The sequence below is a fragment of the Miniopterus natalensis genome, chromosome 10 (genome assembly GCF_054644295.1).
Source record: "Miniopterus natalensis isolate mMinNat1 chromosome 10, mMinNat1.hap1, whole genome shotgun sequence".
In the NCBI taxonomy this organism is placed as follows: Eukaryota; Metazoa; Chordata; class Mammalia; order Chiroptera; family Miniopteridae; genus Miniopterus; species Miniopterus natalensis.
This window is the reverse complement of record NC_142090.1, coordinates 26,388,720-26,411,532: the sequence shown is the minus strand read 5'-3', so window position 1 is coordinate 26,411,532 and position 22,813 is coordinate 26,388,720. Positions and strand designations below refer to the sequence as shown.

Below are 22,813 nucleotides of genomic sequence, written 5' to 3'. Positions count from 1 at the left end.
TCAATGGTGAAGATCAAGAGAATCAGATAATTCGTTTTTTATATTTCAGCTGTTGCTTTTCTTCACCAAACAGCAATTATATCCTAGCCCTTCCATAACTTTTATTTCTTAAAAACCTTTTTGTGGTCGACTACTCATAGTAACAAGATATCAATGTCTTAGACATAAAAAGGAACATTGTACAATCGATTCTCACAGTATAGCCATTCTCATCCTGGGTATTAACTTCTGCTCCATGAGCAACAAGGAGAGCAACAACCTGAGGGTGACCATCTCTTGCAGCATACATGATTGGAGTCATAAGTCTCCTAAAGAGGAGGAAGAAAAGAAACATTTGTGTTAATGCTGCCATTAACAGTTACTCAAGTTCATGAATTTTACCATGCACGATACCATCAGTATTGTTTTGAAAGCAAAAAAAAGAAAGAAATGAAGGCTCTTAATAAATCAGGTTATTTAAAAATCCAATCTCATGGCAAATAAAAAAATGAACACTTTAAAGCATCGCATGCTTACACAGCACCCTCTAGTGAAGAAACATGTTTAAGAAAAAAATCACTAAATAAACCACACTTTCTAATTTGAAGTTTCATTAATTTACATCTTCATGTAGGAAAATATCAGAGTACCCACACTATGCTTATGCTGGGAATATAGTGATGAATAACACAAAAAAGGTTCCTATCCTCTGAGGATTGCTCAAACTAAATGCTTATTATATTTTATTTAGCAGTGTGCTGAAATAAAAATGTAAATTTAAAACTTCCTCTATTTCTTAAAGTATTCTATTACAATTCCACTTTAGTTTACAACTGAAAGAATTTTACCCTGACTTGGGGGCTTACTCTAATCAAGAAAGAGATCAATCTAATAGTTTAGGCCAAATTCTCTGAGGCTATTTTCTCGGAGAGCACAGTGTATCATTTTCCAAAATTAGAGATTCAATCCCTCTACTTTTGGAAGATGGTCATCTTCTGAACCTATTATAAAGGACACCAAAAAGATTCTATCAGTTCTACTAAGGCTGAACTTAGTATCGAGGTCTGTTTTAAAGGAGGTCCGGGATTCTGTGCCTCATCTTCCTGAGTCACCTCAAATATCTGATTTATATACAAAGAACTTCACAAAAGAACAAAAAATTTCAGAATTCTCTATTTTGATCTCCTTAAGGAAGTTCATCTTGGTTACTCACATTACATACACTACCTATGAACACACTAAGCAGAATATTTTTTATTAGGTTTGTAAATATAAGGTACATACTAACTGATCGCTTCATACCAATGTCTTTAGCACAAAAAGATTCACACATTTATCTGTTTCTATTTCCTAGTATCTTACAATTTCAATGTTTTACTGGAAATTATATGCTAAGGTAGTTGTCAAACATTGCTTCTTTTCCCTTGAATATCTCCTATAGAATGGCTTCATTAGATAGACAATCTTTACAAGATGAAGAGTTAATTTCCTGGATAACTTAAGCAAACAGAAAATACATACAATATAAAAAATCATTTGAGTCAACTAATCATTCAAAATCTCCAATAAGTATAAATCAGATCTCTTTATGCCTTTCCTCCACCCTACTTTCCCCACAGTAGCCCAAATCTGCTCCTTCCAATCTTCCGTTTCACAAAGCTATCATTAACCACATAACTCGGGCTTAAGACTAAGCATTATTCATGACTATTTTCCATGACACCATATACAAGTCATCAGCAGGTCCTCTTGGCTTTACCTCATAATATATTATGAATCTAACCACTTCTCACTACCTTATTAGCTATTATAAGCAATTCAAGCTATCATTATCTTTCTCTGATCTATATTATTGCAAAAGTCTCATAACTGTTCTCCATGCTTCCTCTTTTGGTCACTTCCAGTTTATTCTCTATGAAAGTGCCAAGCTATTCCCCTTTCAGAGGCCGTGCAAGTGCTGTTCCCTCTGCCTTTCCCTAAATCTTCATATTGTACATTTCTTTATCTTTAATCAGATTCTTATTAAGAGGAAAAGATCAATAAAATTAAGAAACTTATAGCCAAACTGATCACAATAAAAAAGAGAGACAATACAAATTACCAATATCAGGAATAAGAGAGGTGATATCACTACAGTCTCTCCAGATTTTAAAAGTATAAGGGGATATTTTGAACAAATTTATGCCAATAAATTTAAAAAATTATTTATTTTTAATTGAATTATTAGTATATTAGTATTCTGTTGCCACATAACAAATGATCACAAAGTTGGTGGTTTAAAACACCCATATATTAATTCAGAATTCCGTAGGTCAAATTTTCAAGCATGGCACATGACTGGGTTCAGTGCTCAGGGTATCTCAGAAGAGATTATCATCTCTAGGAAAGAAACTCATTACAGACTCATTCAGGATATTAGCAAATTTTAATTCCTTGCAGTTGTGGGACTAAGGTCACCATATTCTTTTTAGCTATCATCTGGGAGCTGCTCTAAGCTCATAGAGGCTGCCTATTCTCTGTGCCATGTGGTAGAGAATATCCCTCATATTAAATTTAGCCAATAGTAGAGAATATCCCTCATATTAAATGTCTCTTACGATGCAATTTCTAAATTACACAATTTAGGTGAAATGGACAAATTGCTCAAGGCTCCAAAGGTTAAAAGACATGCAAAATAAGTAACTTGAATAGTCCTATATTTATTTTTAAAATTAGTAATTAAAAACCTTCCACAAAGAAAACAAAAGGCCCAGATAGTTTCCCATGTAAATTCTATCAAACAGTTAATAAAAAAAAAATACTGATTCTATACAAACTCTTCCAGCAAGTTGAAAAGGAGAGAGTGCTTCCCAATTCATTCTTTGAAGCAAGGGCTAATCTAATGACATAAGCAGAGAGCAACATTATGAGGTAAGAAATCTACATGTAAATAATCTTCACTGAACATATATGCAAAAATTCTAAAAAATGTTCGGTAAATAAAATCCAAAAATACGTAACAAGGATATATATCATAACCAAGTGCAGTTATCCTAGAAATGCATGGTTAGTTTGACATTTAAACTAAAAAAACAACAACACCTGATTATCTCAATGAATGCAGAACAAGTGTTTTACAAAATCCAACATCTATTTCTAATTTTAAAAAAACCTCTCATCAGTGTAAGAATAGAAGAGAAATTTCTCAACCTGATAAGGACATCTATGAAAAATTTACAGCGAATATCATAATGCTGAAAGAGTGAATGCTTTTCCCCTAAGATCAGGAACAAGACAAAGATGTCTGCTCTCATCACTTGTATCTAACATTGTACTGGAAGTTCTAGCCAATGCAATAAAACAAGAGAAAAAAAGGCATCTAGATTCAAAAAGAAGTAAAACTGTCTTTATTCACAGCCAGCATGATCTGTCTATGTAGAGAGCCCAATGGAATCTACAAAAAAAGTACTAGAACTAATCAATGAATTTAGCAAGATTGCAGGATATAAGATAAACATAAAAATACCAACTGTATTTTTATATACTAGAAATAAACAACCTGAGATTGGAATTAATAAAATAATATCAATTATAATAGCAAAAATGTGAAAACAGGGAAATCTATTTATTAAAACCACACCCAATATTAGCATAAATCAGTGATTTTTCAATCTTTTTCATTTCATGCCACATGTAAACTAATTACTAAAATTCTGTGGAACACCAAGAATTATATTTTGTGTTGATCTGACAAAAAAATAGGTATAAGCCCTGGCCGGTGTGGCTCAGGGGTTAGAGCACCAGCCCATTCACCAAAGGGTTACGGTCACATGTTCGGTTCCTGGTAAAGGACACGCACCTTGGTTGCAGGTTTGAACCTTGGCCCCAGTCTGGGCCCGTGCAGAGGCAACCGAACAGTGTCTCTCTCTCATATTGATGTTTCTCTCTTTCCCTCTCTCCCCCTCCCTGCCTCTCCTTCCCTCCACTCTCTCTAAAAGTCAATGAAGCCCAGCTGGTGTAGATCAACAGGTGAGCATTGACCTATGACCCAGAAGATCATGGTTCGATTCCAGGTCAGGGCACATACATGCGTTGCGGGCTCAATCTCCAGTGGGAGGTGTGCAGGAGGCAGCTGACCAATGATTCTCTTATCAATGATGTTTCTCTCTCTCTCCCTCTCCCTTCCTCTTTCTGAAATCAATAAAGATAAATTTAAAAAAAAGTCAACGGAAAAAATATTCTTTGGTGAGGATTAACAACAACAAAAGATATAATTTTGATTCATTCACACTGAATGGCTACTGTTGTGTTGGCTGTTTTCATTTTTTTAATTTAACAATCTAAGGGAGAAGAGGTCAGTGCCCCTGACTAACTAGTCAGGTACTGCATGTTTTAAAAATTCTTGCAACACACCAGTGTGCCACGGCACACGGGTTGAAAATCACTGGCATATATACATAAACACAGTAACATATTTGTATGTATCTGACTTATAATTTGGATTTAGAAGTCTCTAGCCTAAACAAAGGACTTCAGATCTTGATTACAAGAGGAAATATAGTATAGAGGTTAAAAGCATGAGTTCTGGACTCAGAATACCTGACTTCAAATTTTAGATCTAATATTAGCTGTGACACTGAGCAAATTACTATCTGTGCTTCAGTTTCTCCATCTATAATTTGGAGATAACAGTACATACTTTAAGAAGTTGTTATGAGGATTAAATAATTTAATACATATGAAGTGCCTAACACATAAGTGTTTATCTTTCATTCATTTAAAACACATACATTAAGCACTTATACAAGCCATATATTAATTTTAAGTGGTGGAGGTACAGCAATACACAAAACCAAGTCACTGCCCATTTGGAGCTTCCATTCAGGAAAGCTGCTGCTACTGCTGTTTTTGCTGATTCAACTACAGAAAAATATAGACCAAAGACGGATAATAAACATGAACATCTTTTACATAAACTGTAAATTTTATGAATATGAATTCTGTTGTAATGCTAGCATATATCAATGAGGTGTATGGAGATATGACAAGTTAGAAGACTGCCAAAGTCCTGTTTTCATGTAATAAAATATTTTCTGAATATATGACTCAGTAATATGGCACAATCTCTCATTTCTAAGAAGTCAGAATAATATACTTTTTTCATCCTGAGTAGAATGCCATCTCACTGAAATGGAATTAGAGTGTTTGAAACAAGTTTACCAAAGCTTATCAAGTCTTTCCAAATAATTATATATTTATTTAGTTCTAGATTACTTTAACCTTGTCATTTATCTAGAGTAACAGGTATTTTATTTATAACTAAGTAAAATCGTTTTGAGTGACCTTTCAATATTTTAACATGCCTACTGCTGTTGAAATTTTTAAACTTATTAAGTACAATATAATAATTTATGCAGTAGTTCTTTTCTATCAAAAGCTGGTATTATCTAGGGAAGTGATTTTCAATCAATGTGCCCCAAGAATTTTTAAAACATGCAATATCTGACTTTTCCCTTAGATTGTCAAATAAGAAAATGACACATCCAACACAACGACAGCCAGCTAGTGTAAATGAATAAAAATTATACCTATCTTTTTTGTCAGATGAACAAAAAATATGTTTTTTGGTATGTGCAGAATTTTAGTAATTAGTTTATGTGTGCCAGATGAAAAAGGTTGAAAATTGCTGATCTAGGATATTTATTACGGAATACATACAATATTATTTACAATTATTTCAACTTCCCAAACACATGATTAGCCATAACTGCATAGATTTTAAAAAATCAAAAGGGCAGAATCTTTTCTTCATGATTTATGCAAGTCTTGTTCATATTAGTTCAACTCATATAAAAACCAGCTACATGAAAAGACCAATTGAGAACACAGAATCATCAAAATTTTGTAACCATAGCATTCAAAGCCCATTAATTTGAAGAAACAAAAAACTGTACTGTGCTAGGTAGTTATTTATTGCTCACAACAACCTTTGAAAATAGATATTCTTGCTTTAGAGTTGAGAAAACATATGTTCAGCAATAAGTAATTTTTGCCGAAGGATTACTGTTGGTATGTGATTAAAGTAAGATTTTTCTGAGCATCTATCCTCCAAAAGAATCTCCTAGGAATTCTTTTTTTTTTTTTTTTTTTTTTTTTAGTAATCTATCCTGATATGGGGGAATTTAAAGTTCTCTTTCTCTAATTTTTTATGTATTTGATCATGAAACACAGGATAAATTTCATAAAGTGATATCACAATATGGCAAAATTGGGAGCCTAAATAAAGTAAGCTGGCTGAAGTATAATCTCAAGGAGGTGACACTCTTTGGCAGAGTATCCGAATAAGGTGACATTAAAGTGTAAGTGTCCCATTTGATTGAAAGTTACTACTGAAAATTATAACCAAAATTCTCTGAATTTGAACTGAAATTTGTTCTGAAATTGTACTGAAAATTGATGTTCTTCTAAATATCAATTTCTCTTAAGAATCTCAGAAGCCAGCAGGGATACATTTTCCTCTCTGTAAATTCAAATGGACATAAATGGCTTGTTGTAGATGCTTATTTCCTTTTAGAGAAGAAAACTACTAGACTTGTACAGTTTGCTTACTAAAAGCTTAGTGTTCTGAAGCTTTTTAGTAAGCAAACTATACAAGTCTAGTAGTTTTCTTCCAGGAAAAGTTGAATTTACTGGATGGAACAGCAAACTCTCAATAATAGGATCTAGATTATATAAAAGGTATATTACTCAACTTCTAAATAGTTATTTTTTCCTTTTTATTGAATTTATTGGGGTAACATTGGTTAACAAAATTATACAGGTTTCAGGTGCACAATTCAACAGCACATCATCTAAATACTGTATTGTGTGTTCACCACCCCAAGTCTCTGTCCATTACCACTTATCCACCCCAACACCCTCCTCAACCACCCCCTGCCCCCTCTCCCCCTGCAATCACCACACTGTTATCCATGAGTTTTTTCATTTTTTTCATTTTTGTTCAATCCTTCTACTCCTCAACTAGCCCCGCCCCAAGAGCTGTCAGCCTGCTCTCTTATCTATTTTGCTTGTTCATTAGATTCCACATATGAGTGAAATTATATGGTACTTGTCTTTCTCCAACTGACTAATTTCACTTAGCATAATGCTCTCCAAGTCCACCCATGCTGTGGGCAAAGGGTAAGATTTCATTCTCCTTTAACTGCTGAGTAGTATTCCACTGTGTAAATGTACCATTACTTTTTTATCCACTCATTTACTGATGGACACTTGGGCTGCTTCCAAATCCTGGATATTATAAATAACACTCCAATGAACATAGGGTTACATATATTATTTTGAATTACTGTTTTCGGTTTCTTTGGATAAATTCCCAGAAGTAGAATCAATGGATCATCATAAGGCAGTTCCATTTTTAATTTGTTGAGGGAACTCCATACTGTTTTCCATAGTGGCTGTACCAAACTGCATTTCCACCAACAGTGCACAAAGGTTACCCTTCCTCCACATCTGCAGGAATAGTTGTTTGTTGATTTACAGATGATAGACATCCTGACAGGTGTGAGATGATAACTCCCTGTGGTTTTAATTTGCATTCCTCTGACGATTAGTGACACTGAGCATCTTTTCATATGTCTATTGGTCATCTGTATGCCCTCTTTGGAGCAGTGTCTATTCAGGACATTCGTCTGTTTTTTAATTGGAATGTTTGGTTTTTTGATGTTGTTTTATACGTTCTTTATATATTTTGGATACTAACCCATCAGATGTACAATGGCAAATGCTCTCTCATTCAGTAGGATGTCTTTTCATTTTGTTGATGGTTTCCTTTGCTGTGAAAAAGCTTTTTAGTTTGATATAGTCCTATTTGTTTATTTTAGTTTTCCTTTGCCAAGGCAGATATATCAGAAAATATATTGCTACAAATAATGCCCAAGACTGTACTGCCTATGTTTTCTTCTAGGATTTTTATGGTTTAGAATCTAATATTTAAGTACTTAATCTATTTTGAGTTTATTCTTGTGTATGGTGTAAGAAGGTGGTCTAGTTTCAGTTTTTCCATGTATCTGTCCAATTTTCCCAACACCATTTATTGAATAGACTATTTTTACCCCATTGTATGTTTTTGTCTTCTTTGTCAAAAATCAATTGCCTGTAAAAGAGTGGGTTTATTTCTGGGCTCCCTATTCTGTTCCTTTGATCTATATGTCTGTTTTTATGACATATCATGCTATTTTGATTACTATGGCCTTGTAGTATACTTTTATTATCAGGTAGCATGATTCCTTCTAATTTAATCTTCTTTTCTCAATACTGCTGTTACTATTCAGGGTCTTCTGTGGTGCCATATAAATTTTTGGAATATTTGTTCTAGTTCTGTGAAATATGCCTTTTTAAAAAAATCCTCACCCAAGGACATGTGAGAGAGACAGAGAGACAGATAGAGAGACAGATAGAGATGAGAAAGAAAGAGAGAGAGGTGAGAGAAACATCAATCAGTTGCCTTCCATACACAATCTTGTTATGTACCCTGACTAGGAAGTGAACCGGCAACCTTTCAGTGTGCAGGATGACAACCAACCAACAGGGCCACTTAGGCTGGGACACCATTGGTATCTTGATAAAAACTGTGTAGAATCTATAGATTGCTTTAAGTAGTACGGACATTTCAATGATATTATTTCTTCTTATCCATGAACACAGTATATGCTTCCACTTATTTGAGTCTTCTTCAATTTCTTTCTTCGATGTCATAATTTTCTGAGTGCATATCTTTTATATTCTTAAATGTAAATCATTTAAATAAATTTAAATCTTTCACATTTTTTCCTTGGTATTTTATTTTTTTTTGAAGCACTGGGAATAGGATTGTTTTCTTAGTTTCCCTTTCTGATAGTTCATTATCGGTGTATAAAAATATTACTGATTTCTGGATATTAATTTTGTATCTTGCTACTTTACTGAATTAATTTATTAAATTTAGTAGTTTTTTGGTGGTCTTTAGGGTTTTATATGTACAATATCATGTCATTTGTGAATGACAGTTTTACTTCTTCCTTTCCAATTTGGATGCCTTTTACTTCTGTCTGTCTGATAGCTATAGCTAGGTCTCAATACTATGTTGAATAAGAGTGGTGAAAGTGGACACCCCTATCTTGTTCCAGATCTTAAGGGAAATGCTTGTAGTTTTTCTCCATTGAATATGATGTTGGCTGTGGGCTTATTACATTGAAGTATGTTCCCTTTCTTCCCACTTTGCTGAGAGTTTTTACTGTAAATGGATGATGGACTTTATCAAACATTTTTTTCTGTGTCTTGATATGACCATGTGGTTTTTATCCTTCATTTTCTTTATGTGGTGTATCATGCTTATTGATCTGCAGATACTGTAACAATCTTGCATCACCAGAATAAATCCCAGTTGATCATGATGTACGATCTTTTCAATGTATTGCTGGATCCGATTTGCTAATATTTTGTTGAGGACTTTAGCATCTTTGTTCATCAGGGATATTGGTCTATAATTTCCTTTCTTTGTGATGTCTTTATCTGGTTTTGGAATTAGGATAATGCTGGCCTTGTAAAATGAGCTTTGGAGTCTCCCTTCCTCTTGAATTTTCTGGAATAGTTTGAGAAGGATAGGTATTACTTCTTTGAAGTTTCGTAAAATTCACCCATGAAGCCATCAGTACAGGGCTTTTGTTTCCTGTGTTTTTTTGTTTGTTTGTTTTTTTACTGCTTCAATTTTACTAATTGTAATCTATTCAGATTTTCTGATATTTATTTAGTTTTGGAAGGTTGTATGTTTCTAGGAATTTTTCCATTTCACCCAGGTTGTTCAAATTGTTGGCATATAGTTTGTCTGTAATATTTTCTTACAATCTTCTGTATTTCTGTGGTTCAGTTGTTATTTCTTCTCTTTCATTTTTTATTTTATTTGGGTCCTCTCTTTTTTTTGATGAGTCTGTTTAAAGGTTTGTCAATCTTGTTTATCTTTTCAAAGAACCAGATCTTGGTTTCATTGATCTTTTTCACTCTTGATTTTTTTACTCTTTCCTTTATTTCTGCTCTGATCTTTATTATTTCCTTCCTTCTACTCACTTTGGGCTTTGTTTGTTGTTCCTTTTCAAGTTCCTTTAAGTGTAAAACTGGATTGTGTATTTGAAATTTTTCTTGTTCTCATTTCCATTTTTTTCAGTGCATCTTTTGATTTCTTCCTTGTGCAAACTGTTAATCCATTCATTGTTTAATAACATGTTATCTAGCCTCCATGTGTTTGTTTTTCAGGGTTTTTTCTTGTAATTCACTTCTATTTTCATATGGTTAAGGTCAGAGAAGATGTTTGATATGATTTCAATCTTCTTAAATTTACTGAGACTTGTTTTGTGTAGTAATGTGGTCTATCCTAGAAAATGTTCCATGTGCACCTGTAAGGAATGTATATCTGCTGCTTTGGGGTGAAGTGATCTGAAAATATCAATTAATCCATCTGATACAGTATGTCATTTAAGGCTGCCATTTCCTTGCTGATTTTCATTCTGGAAGACCTATCCATTGATGGCAATGATGTGTTAAAATCTTTTTTGGGACCCTGTGCTTCCTGAACTCACTAGGCAAGGGAAGTTTTTGGTCATTATTTCTTCAAATAGGTTCTTGATCCCTTGCTCTCTCTTCTCCTTCTGGTACCCCTAAGACACAGATGTTGTTACACTTCATGTTTTCCCAAAGGTCCCTTAAACTATTCTCATTTTTCAAAAGGTTTTTTATTGATTTTTAAAGACAGAGGAAGGGAAGGGGAGAGAAAGAAACACTGATGTGAGTGCAAAACACTGATTGGCTGCCTCCTGCCTGCCCCCTACGGAGGACAGAGCCCACAACCCAAGCAAGTGCCATGACCAGAAATTGAACCGTCAACCTTTCAGTGCATGGGATGATGCCCACTCTACTGATTGACACCAGCCAGGGCATATCCTCATTTTTTTAAATTTCTTTTTTGTTTTTGCTGCCCTGATTGGGTGTTTTTTCCCCCCTACCTTGCCTTCCAAATTGGTGATTCGATCCTCTGCTTTATCCAACCTATTGTTTATTCTTTCCAGTGTATTCTTCATTTCAGATATGGTAGTCTTCATTTCTGAGTGGTCATTTTTCACACTGTTGATCTTCTTTATAACCATTACTCTGAAATCTATGTCGGATAAGTTGCTTGCCTCCATTTCATTTAGCTCTTTTTCTGGGGATTTCTCCTGTTCTTTGATTTGGGGCCTGTTTCTTCATTTCCCCATTCTGACTGCCTCTTTATGTTTGTTTCTACGTATTAGATAGATCTGCTATGACTGCTAGTCTTCACTGGGTGGCCTTATGCAGTAGGTGTTCTGTGGGGTCCAGCAGTGCAGTCTCCTTGATCACCTGAGCTGGTGCTCCAGGAATGTCCCTTGTGTGCATTATATGGCCCTCCTGTTGTAACGGTGTCTTGACTGCTACGGGCCAATTTGTGTGTGGGATCAACTCTCAGGCTGGCTGACTATGAGGCTCAACTGTGACCATAGCATGCGAGCTGTTGACCACACAAAGTGGAATTCTCCTCAGCAGGATTTGGTGCCTACTGAGATTTCCCTTTGGATATGCTGCTTGTAAAGCCTATAGGATCCTTCTCTGATGTTGTCTGAAGCTGGCCACTGGGTATGTTGGCTCTGGGCCTCTTGGGAGGGAGTCAGGTGCAGGCCAATGTAAGACGCTACCTGTGACTGGTCCTTGCCAGCCTGTTTGGAGCTACAAGTGATCCACAATTTGTGGCTGCCTCTGCTGGGCCTGGGTGCATGTGGGAAGGACCAAGCTGTGCACAAAGGCCAGCTTTTACCAGCACCACGCCTGGAGGCATGTCATCAAAAGTCCCAAGGCACCCCGAGTTCTACCTCTGCCTGCCTCTGCCTGCCAGCTGCGTGTTAGGCTCAGTCTCCTGGCTGAACTCCTCAGCAGGGCATAAGCTCTACAGGGTGGAGCGAGAGGGAGTCCAGATGGTAAGGCTACTGCTTTCTCCAATGCTGATGTAACACAAGGGGAGTGCTCTACCCAAGAAATATGGCATCTGCAGTATAGGAGAATGACTCAGCACAGATATCCTGGCAGCTGTCTCTTAAGTTCCCTCCCCAGAGCCACAAACCCCAGTTTCTCTTTACACAACTCCAGTCCACTCTCCCCTCCCTTCACCGGATCCCAGGGTGAGTGGCTGTGAATGAAATTCTGTGTGTTGGCCTGTTAACAGGTGGCCCATGTCTCTAGCAGAGTACCGTTTCTCTGTGGTGGACAGAAACTCTGCTGCTTTTCAAAGTAAGATGTTATGTAGGCACCTTTTCAAGGCCCTGGTGCTCTACGCTGGGGAGCCTAGCTTAGGGTTTAGACCCCACACTTCTCAGGGGGAATCTCAGCTGCCCCTTATGGGTACAAGGACAGCCCTTTTCAAATCTCTACCCTTCCTACCAGTCTCTCAATGTGGCTTCTTCTCTAAATCCATGGTTATAAGAATTCTCTTCAGCTAGTTTTCAATTGGTTATTCAGGATTTTTGTTCTATAATTTAGCTGTAATTCCAGTTTGGTCCTGGGAAGAGGTGAGTGTCACCTCTACCTACTCCTCTGCCATCTTGCTAACAGTTATTAAAGTTACTGATACCATCAATAATGTTGCATGACAGTTTTGAAAGGGGAGATAATAATCCTTCCAGTGATTTTGCATCTATAGAAACTTGTAACTTCTGTAATTTTCTGCCTGTTATAGATTAATGAAAACTAAATAAATTCTTCGATCTTACAAATGCTTCTCCATTTATGACAATCTTATGAACTCTCAAGGGAACATATAAAACTTTGTAATAACTGATCTACTCAAGTCACATGGTAACTATTTGTGGTACTGATTACTTCCAATATTAATTTCCATATTATTTATTTCCTGAGATTGAAAGTAAAGAATTCTCTACTTCCGATTTCTCTTTAACTTATTGCAATTTTCTTTGCCTGCTACTTCTAACACAAGATTGCTTCGGCAAAGGTCAGTTACTTGGACTCCTTTTATTTTTCTAGCACTTAAAACTATGTATTTCAGAGGTTTCTGTCCTCAATACTATTCCCTTTTCACTACATGAACACCATGCCTGAAGGATTTCACCTACTCTTATGACTTTATTCTCAACATACAGTTGACTGCTGAATCTTTATCTCTATCCCAGGCTCTGCTCCTGAGCTACAGATCTTATCTGTCATTATTACCTGGGTACTCCGAGATACTCAAAATCAATATATATCCAAATCTGAAGTCACCATCTTTGTTCCCTTAAGTAACTGACTACCCCAGAGGATTGGTTTTTTGGTTTTTTTTGGTCTTGGTATCTACCTGGTATAAATATTTGCCAAATGAGTAACATAATTTCGCTAATTTTATTTTCAGCCATTATGTTTATTTTTGGTTATGACTTCAATGGACTTGGTTTTAGCTAATATGAGTTACTATGTTTTAATCAGTGAGCTTTACCAATTATATTACTTTCCTTTTTTATTATCATGGTTAGACATATTTCTGACATTATTTTTGTTTTTATATACCATGTTCTCATGGTAATCACATGCTCCTATGTCTCATTTTCTGCCTTGTCAGAATGATCAAGTTCTATTTGTTCTAGCAAATCCCTACCCCTACCCTGGCCCTTTGATCTTAAAGTTTATAATGTCCTTATTTTCTTTTAGTATTTACTTTTCAATCCTTCTCACCTTCTTCTCAACATTGCTAACCTTGCCATTTAACAAGACTAAAGTTAATAACAATGGTCTTATCTGAAGAGAGTTGTTTCCTTTTATTTTGCTTCATTCTCCTCTAGCCACCCAAATTCTAAAACTGTTACCATGGAAATTTGGTGTAATTATCATGTTATCATAAATAACATTTTAACAACCAGGAGTAATTTAAATTTACCAATATATTTATTAATTTGTTTGTTCAATATTTCTTGCATCCCATTATTTCTATGTTTATTTTTCTTTTTGTAGCAACCTTTTAAAATGTGTGGGTTGTTGTGCTCTCCTGTTATAGTTGGACTTTGATTTCTGTTGGCATGTCAGTGGGTGGGATTGACCTTCAGGCTGGCTGGCTGTGAAGAATGGCCACAACTACAGCAGGCTAGCTGTTATGCTGGCCCCACAGAGCATGATTCACTTTAGCAGGGCACTGGTGTCTGCCAAATCTACTTTTTGGGTGTTGTTTGTGGCACTAACTGGGTGGTGCTCTGGTGTGGTCTGAAGCCATCCACTGGGTATGTTGGTTCTGGGGCCTGTTGGGAGGGGCTCTGGTATAGCTGACAATTGCTGACTGTGCCCAGCCCAGAGCCAACCACATGGTAGGAGGTACAAAGTGATCTGCAGTTGGTAGCTGCCTATGCTGGGCTTGAAGGTACCTGGGAGTTGTGAGGCTGTGAACTGAGGCTGGCTGCCACTAGTGCTGGGCTTGTAGCTCCTTAGTTCAGAAGTACAGGACATACCAAGGCTAACCACTGCCTTTTTAGGGTTTATGGACCTTTGACAGACTTTAGTAAAGTCCAGACTGGCAGCTTATGTGGATTAACACCTGAAAGAGGTTCGGGCAAGAGGTGTGAATTGGGTGAGGCTGAGTCTTAGACAATCACCAGGGTGGGGCAAGAGCTGTGCTAGCAAGGTTAAGGAGATTCAGATTTGGTACCTACCTGTGCTTGCAGGCTGGGAGGGGGGGGGTGCTCAAGAAAGGAATAATGGTGCCTGCAGGCACTTAAATTCCTGAAAGATTTGCCCCCCAGCCCTTGCCTTGAAGCCAGACAATTCAGTTCTTCCCTATATGTCCTTGGTGCTTTTCAAGCTGCTGTCCCTTCTCTGGAGCTTAGGGTGCTGTACGAATGAGTGAATCTGTGCACAGGTCCTTTAAGAGGACACCTGGGTCTACAGAAGCCCTCTTTCTCACCTGGACTGAGTCCCCAATGATTTTCACAGCCAGCTGTTGTGTGGACTCCTCTTCCTGGAATTGATGCTCTGGGCTGGGGAGCCCAGTGTGGAGCTGGGACTCCTACTCAATGGGGACTCCACAGCTGAGATTCCCCTCCCAATTCTTACTGTAGGTGGGTATGGGACCAACCTGTTTCAAGTCTCCACCCATCCTACCAGTCTTGATGTGGCATCTTCTTTATATCCTTAGTTACATTAACTTCTGTTCAGCTAGTTTCAGGTAGTTCTCAGGGTAGCTGTTCCATAATTTAATTGCAATTTTGATGTGGTTGTGGGAGGAACTGAGCATAAAGTTTACCTACTCTCCTATCTTGACCAGAAGTCTCAGTGTCCTCTTCTACACTCACACATTTTGGGGGGCTGGCAGAACTCTTGGAATTCTTCTTAGGCAGGTGTTAGAACTTCTGGTAAGGTTTTCCATGCTTCTTACTTTTTTCCTTTATAATATCTTATGTTGTATTTGGAGATTTCCTCACATCTATCTTCCAGTCCACTAATCAGCTCTTTAGTGGAGTCCCATATGCCATTCTTCATATATACTTAGCTTTAATATTCAACAATATTTTTTTATAATTCACTGTACTTGTTTTATAATTTCCATTTGTAACTTTGTGGAGACACATCCCTCTTTAATTGGTCAGAGAAATAACATCGTGTTTAGATATTTCTGTTGTTTTCCAATTTCTCTAGTCTGTTATTCTTTTGTTAAATTTGTTGTTCCTGTTTTATAATGTTTACATTCTCTAGATTTTGGTGATTTGTGGCTGTGCACTCATCTTCATCTTTTGGCCCTCCAGGCATGGAAGGTTCAAGACAGTAACTTTGGCCTGGCCTATCAGTAATGCAGTTCTTACAGATTGCCAGAGAGGGTTCCTGTGTTTCTTTCTATAGAGAGTTATTTTTTTTCCATTCCAGAGATAATTCCCTTTCTGTTTCAAATAGAATTTTATTAAAACTTTATGGATGTCTGAAATTTGCTGTGAAATGGCAAGACTTTAGCATACGTTCAATTTAACATCTTGAAATCATAAACCTATTTTTCAGAAAATTCCTGGCTTTTTTTGGTCACATTTTTTCTCTCAGAAGTTTGAGAATCATTTCAAGTTAAAACAATCCCCTTGGTACTCTGAATAAGAAGTCTAATTTCACGAACTAATTTGGATAAAAAAACAAATGCCTTTTTAAATGCCGAGTGCTCCTAGCCAAGATCTTTAATGTGTCTAGTTATTCAATCTCTTTATCAACTCATTGCAGTTTTAAACTTTTCTTGACTTGGACCCTTCACATTTCTTGTATACTTACTTTCAGATATGTATGTTTTTTGCTCTTGAGACTGGGATCTATTATCTCATTGTGTTTTCAAGCTGTTTATTATTTCTAAATTGGAAACCAACTGAATTTTGCATATTAGTATTTTTAAAAACTATCATACTTTATGATTACTATTTCTAACAGTTTCTGAGTTGATTATCTTAGGTTTACCAAGAATTTTTTCACCTAATTTTGCTCCCCATTTCTCAATAAAAAACACTACTAGTTTGATCAAAGGTAACATAGCTCAATGGTTTAGAAGAGGGGTCAGTAAACTTTTTCTGTAAAGTTTTTTTTCTCTAAGGTAAATATTTTAGGATTTATGGGAATACAGTGCTGTGTCATAACCACTCAACTCTGCTATTATAACACAAAAATACCCATAACAATATATAAACAAATGAGCATAACCCTGTTCTAATCACATTTGGGAGGTTTAAAAACTCCTAGTTTAGAGTATAAGTGGTATACTTGTAAGTATAGTCAGTCTGCCTAAATTAAATCTAGTCCTCAGCACTTAGTGGCTGTGCAACCTTAGGCAAGTTTCTTAAAGTCTTATTGTCTCAATTTCTACAACTTTATATAGTCATAATAATAGTTTCTACATTAGTGGCATCTATTTGTGATATTATCATAATTTGTGGTAATGAGATAACAATGTTCAATAATTAGAAAAGTACTAGACACAAAGTAAATGCTCTGGTATTATTACCTACTTGTATTATTTTGTATCTCGTTTTCTTCTTTTACTTAACTGAACTGCCTTACAGATACCAAAAAACACACACGTAAAGACAAAAAAAAGAGCATATAATAAGCATCGTCTGGTTCTTGGATTAATGCAAATGCTGCTAGTGTTTCTCCTAAGCATATGACTTGTTTTGGCTTCAGATATACACTTATGAAATTAAAGAACAATTCAGGTTACAAAAATTGGACTTGGACTTTAACTTTTATTAAAACACCCTTCTGGCATCTATTATATGATAACTCACTTTTAAAAAAAATCTCAACATATTTTTATAAAATTTATTTCCCTAATATTGAACCATTTCTTTTTTAATCCTCACCCAAGGATATGTTTATTGATTTTGGAGAGAGAGGAAGGGAGGGGAGGAAAGGGTGGAGAAAGGGGGAGAGGGGGAGGGGGGAAGAGAGAGAAAGAAAGAGAGAGAGAGTCATCAATCGGTTGCCTCCCATACATGCCCTGACCAGGGACAGAACCTGCAGTCTTTCTGGTGTACAGGATGACACTCCAACCACCTTACCCACCAGGCGGGAGTGTTTCATTTTTTCATAGTTAACACGCATTCCATTTGGAAAACTGGATATTATTCATTTAATTTGCTGGTAACAATCATTTTGCTGATTTATTCATTATGCTCTGATCATTCATTATGCTCTGCAACTATCTAAATTATATTAGTGTAATCTATTCCTTGGAAGTTTAAAAGAAGTAACCTGTTAAACTCTCTGACACCAGGACTTTATAGGAAATTAGCTTCTGACAATTTTTCTCAAAAGACAGATGGAAATCGCACCATAAAAATTAAAAAACAACAAACTAGAAATAATAATTTGACACATATAACAAACTAGAAATAATAATTTGACACATAACAGAAGCTAAAAGATCCATATATACAAAAAGGTCTTATAAATTACTAAGAAACATGCAGACCACAAAATAGTAAAATGGCAAAGGCCACAGAGAATTAATATACAAAGAAATATAAACAACTAACAAAAACATAGAAGACATCAATTAAGTACTACTGAAAACTATGCAAATTAAAATGAAGTATCATTATTTATAAATCATATTGGAAAATTTAGAGCATCAAAAATATCCAGTGATAGCACTGTGTGGGTCCTCTCAAATACTTTGGAGGTAGTATAAAGTGATTCAACTTTTTCAGAAGGCAATTTGGCAGCACATATCACAATTCTAAATATACATATATTAGTGAGTCAGCAACCCTACTTTAGGAATGTGTTCTATAGAAAACCTACACAAGTTGGCAGAAATGCTCACTGTAACATTTTTTGTAATAATCAAAACCTAAAAACAATCCAAATGTTCTTCAGTAAAATATGAGGTTAAGCAATGATTTCACATCAATACAGTGGAATATTATGCACCCATTATAAACAGAGAACTATATCTATACATACTAGGAAGTATGGCGCCCATGAAACACTGATCAGTTGAAAAAGCCAACTGCAATACAGTATACAGGGTGGGACAAAAGTAGGTTTACAGTTGTTCGTATGGAAAATAATAATAAATAATACAAAAATAAACTCTGTTTCTCCAACTCACAACTGTAAAACTACTTTTGCCCCATCCTATATACTGTATAATACCATTTAAAAGCAAAAGAAAAATGCTAACACATGGAAGAAGTTCTGCAAGAATATATAACAACCTGCCATAAGATCTAAAGAGTAGGGAAAAAAGACTTTTCACTTTCTAAGACACAAATTTTTCAAAAATTTTAACAAAAACCTTGTATGGTTAGAATTTAAAATAAAAATCAATTTTGAAAACCATCTTGAGGTACATTAGAACTAATGTTCTTCAAATTCAGGCAAAATTACTTGCTATTTTCAATTCTGAATACGTAGTCCATGGCTTTGGCTAGAATAATAGCCTTTTAACTGGACCTCTTGGCTCCAATTTATCCTCAACCTGGTGTCAGAATAACCCTTACAAAATAATATGTTTATTCTTCTTAAAATTGTTCAATAGTTTTCAGGATGAAATTCCTTTTTTTAAGCAATAGATTATACAGGTTATTATCTAGCCACTGCTAAAGTCTGCTCATTTTCTGCTATCATTTCATATGATCTGTTTACATAATTTATAATTGCTTGAATGAAATGGGCTCTTTCTCTGCCTGAATATGCACTTTCATTGAATATTCTTTTTTCTTTTTTAATTTTTTTTTTTTTTTTTTTAAGTTTAGAGGGAGAGAAAAGGAGAAAGAGAGAAATATCGATGAGAGAGAAATGTCGTTCAGCTGCCTTTTGCATGCCCCTACTGGGGATCATGCCCACAACCCCGGCATGTGCCCTGACCAGGAATTGAACCAATGACCTCTTGGTGCATGAGGAGATGCTCAACCAACTAAGCCACCTGGCTAGGGCATGAATTTTTTCTAGTATATTTAGTTGGCTAACTTCTATTCATTCTTTAAATCTCAGTTCAAAGGATAAACCTCTAGGAAGCTTCTTCCATTTGTCATCCTCATCTCAGTAAAATTCTCAGAATTTCTATTCCTAGAGACACCCTATACCACCTTTAATCTTACTATGTTGTAAATGCCTTAATGTTTTGTAATCTGCCATACCATCAAATTCTTCAGGCAGGGACTGGATCTTTAATCTTGTATCCTCAAGTGTTTAGCATACATTGTTTAACAAAACCCAGTTGAATTTAGTAGTGATACTAAGTTGGGTTTTTTTTGACATCAACCAAACTTCCTCAAAATTATTAATGGCTAACAATGGGTTAAAAAGAATAAGGTTAATACATATTACCATAATTTTTAACATTATTTTTGGATGATACAGAGCCTTTCATTCATCTTGCTTTCTTGTTATTTCATTTCAATAAAACCTCCACTAGATGGCATGCATGAAAAAGTAGAAAAAAAAATTTCAACCTGACAGGGAAAACAATGTATCTTCATAATGATGTATTTATCACTGTTCTGTACCAACGGTAAAATAGTTGTTTTGTCTTCATGTCACATTTTTACCGTATAGTTCAGTATTATCTACTGTTTTTAGTCTACTAATCAGCTTTTAGCTGGGAGATTTACAAAAACTACGATAAAGAAGATTTTGACAATGATAAAATGCTATAAATAGGATATCTATTTCCAACTATCAGAGTAGTTTTATTAGAGCAACCCTTCCACTAACAAAGGTTATAAAAGCTGATAAAATACAAACTATGTTTGAGGGCACTGTAGAAAAACTAAGGCAGGCAAAACATGAGAAGCCAAGATCCTGGGTAGAAAGGAAGCATTTGTTGAGTCCTACATTCTCTGCCACTTGTACCCTTTAGGTTGACATTTGCCAATTTCTGGGTAGCATAAACAGAAAGCTAGGGCCTATACCACAGGCCTTCTTACAGGGCTGTAGATACAAAACTTGGAATTCAGGGTTACCAACCAAGAACTCCAAGAATTAAGTCTAGAAAAAAGGAATAGCAGAAAAGTGACCTAAGATACACAAATATGTGTGGGAAGGGAGGGAGGAAGACTACAAGCCAGTTGTTAAGAGGCTGAAAAGCTAAGAAGGGCTTTATTTCCATAATGGTGAGGAAACAAATTTTGGCATTCATAACCCTGAGGAAAGAGTGAAGACAGAGAATACAGAAAATGGAGTTGCTTTATCCAAGCTGCTAAAATTAACATTATGAAGGTTGAGGCATGAGGAAAGGTTCTATTCTTATTCTAACTAGCCTGGGAATTTAGTTTTTTGAACTTTCCAGTTTTGTATCAATGCCTGGATATACGGCTGGACCTCCATGTAACCCTCTAATTGTCCCCGAAGGACTCATGTATCCAAACCACCTGACTTCCACCTCACATCCATTACTCAGACCACTCATTTACCTGAGTGGTTCAGGTAAAATGCCCCAAGTTTGAGTTGAGAACACTGAAGGGCTATTGGGAAAATAACACTAATCCCAAAACACAGCCTTAAAGCATTATAATCCTTAACTAGGTCAAGAGTCTAACTGACACTCAGAAGAAAATTAAATATTTTCTGGAGGCAAACAGATCTATACAAATGTTTATACATAATTTCCAGCATTTCATAAAAACTTACTGAGCATTCTAGGAGATAAAGTCAGTTGACCAAAACAAAAAAGAAAGGCAATAAGAACAGATCTATTTATGTTATCATAAACACACTTTAAAATAAGTGTGAAAGAAAAAATTTAGAAACTGGAATTTTGGGGAAAAAAGAGGTTCTACAACTGAAAAATAGGATTATTGAAATTAAGATGTTAATGACTGGGTTTAATAGCAGATTAGCTATAATGAAAACAATTAATAATCTGGAAGATAGGCCATGAGAAAACACCCAGGTGAAATATGAAGAGGAAAAAGGATGGAAAATAAAGAAGAATGTGAAGAAACATGTGATAGGGATGTAATGGTCTAAATCCTAGTTGGAGAGAAGACGGAGAATGAGGCAAAAGAAATATATGAAAATATACTAGCTGAAATATTTCCCAGACTCCTGAAATATATCAAAGGAATTCTATGAACTCAAAGATGAACAAATTCAAAGAAAATTATATCTAGGGATATCACAGCAAAGTTACCCAAAACAAGATAAATAGAAAATCTTAAAAACAACCACAGGATAAAATACAGTATCTTCAAAGAGTCAAAAATAAGACTTAAAAGCTGGTTTTTCAATAGAAACAATGTAGGCTAGGAGACAACAAAATGACAGTTTACCAAAAGGAAGTAACTTCTAACCCAGAAGTCTGTACTCAATGAAAATAAATTCCAAATTATAGTGAAATAAAAAGGTTTTCAGACAAAAACAGACTTTGTCACCCTAACAAAGGTTTTCAGAAGAAAAATAATCCCTAACTGAAACATGAAAATGTAGGATGGACTGAAGAGTACCAAGTAAGATGAATATGTGAGTAAACCTAAGTAAAAGTTGATAATAAAAACATAATAGATAATAATAAAATGATTTTAATAATGTATTTTGAGGTTTAAAATACATATAGATTTAAAAGTTATGGACAATAGCACCAAGGCAGGGGTGGGATGGGAAAATGGAATGAAAATATTCTAAGGTTCCTGCCACTGCTCAGGAATTGATAAAAGTACTAATTTATAATAGACTCTAATAAGTAAAGAATACATGTTAAAAGCTCTAGAATAGCCACTCAAAGAATAATAGAAGAATGAAAAACTAGAAAGACAGGAAACTGAAAAAAGGGATGAATCCAAAAACAATCTTGGAAAAAAGAGCCCTAAATAAATGAAACAGATATATCAGTATGCACCCTAAGTACAAATAGACTAAATATTACAATGAAAAGAAACTACTGTTAATTTCAACTTAAAAAGGGGATCCATATGTTGCTTACTTTAAATAAAAGCACACAGAAACTTGAACAAAAGGATGAAAAAAGATATACCATAGAAACAAACAAAAAAAATGAACTAAAAGACAGCTGATATAGTCATTCTAATATTAGACAAAGTGTATTACAGAAAAGAAGTATTACCGGGCACTGGAAACAAGATGGCAGTATAGGTAACCGGGGTTTCTGCTGCCTACCACCACCACATCAAAATTACAACTAAAATATAGAACCATTATCACTCAGAACCACCTGAAATCTAGCTGCACAGCAGCCCTACAACCAGGGAACTGAAGAAGCATCGAGTCCGATAAGAGGGGTGGAGATGCAGGTGGATCAGGGCTGAATCCCAGAGACTCTGCTGTGGGCCCACATGTGGTGCTACGGGGTAAA

General features: G+C 35.6%; 1 protein-coding gene across 1 annotated transcript in view; it reads right to left on the bottom strand.

Moving 5' to 3' along the window:
• Positions 1-22,813, bottom strand: part of ASZ1 (ankyrin repeat, SAM and basic leucine zipper domain containing 1) — a 95,908-nt gene that overhangs the window by 38,004 nt on the left and 35,091 nt on the right. The window contains exon 5 of the mRNA XM_016196930.2: positions 197-308. Within this exon, the coding sequence (XP_016052416.2) occupies positions 197-308 (112 nt within the window). The remainder of the gene's footprint in view (positions 1-196; positions 309-22,813) is intronic.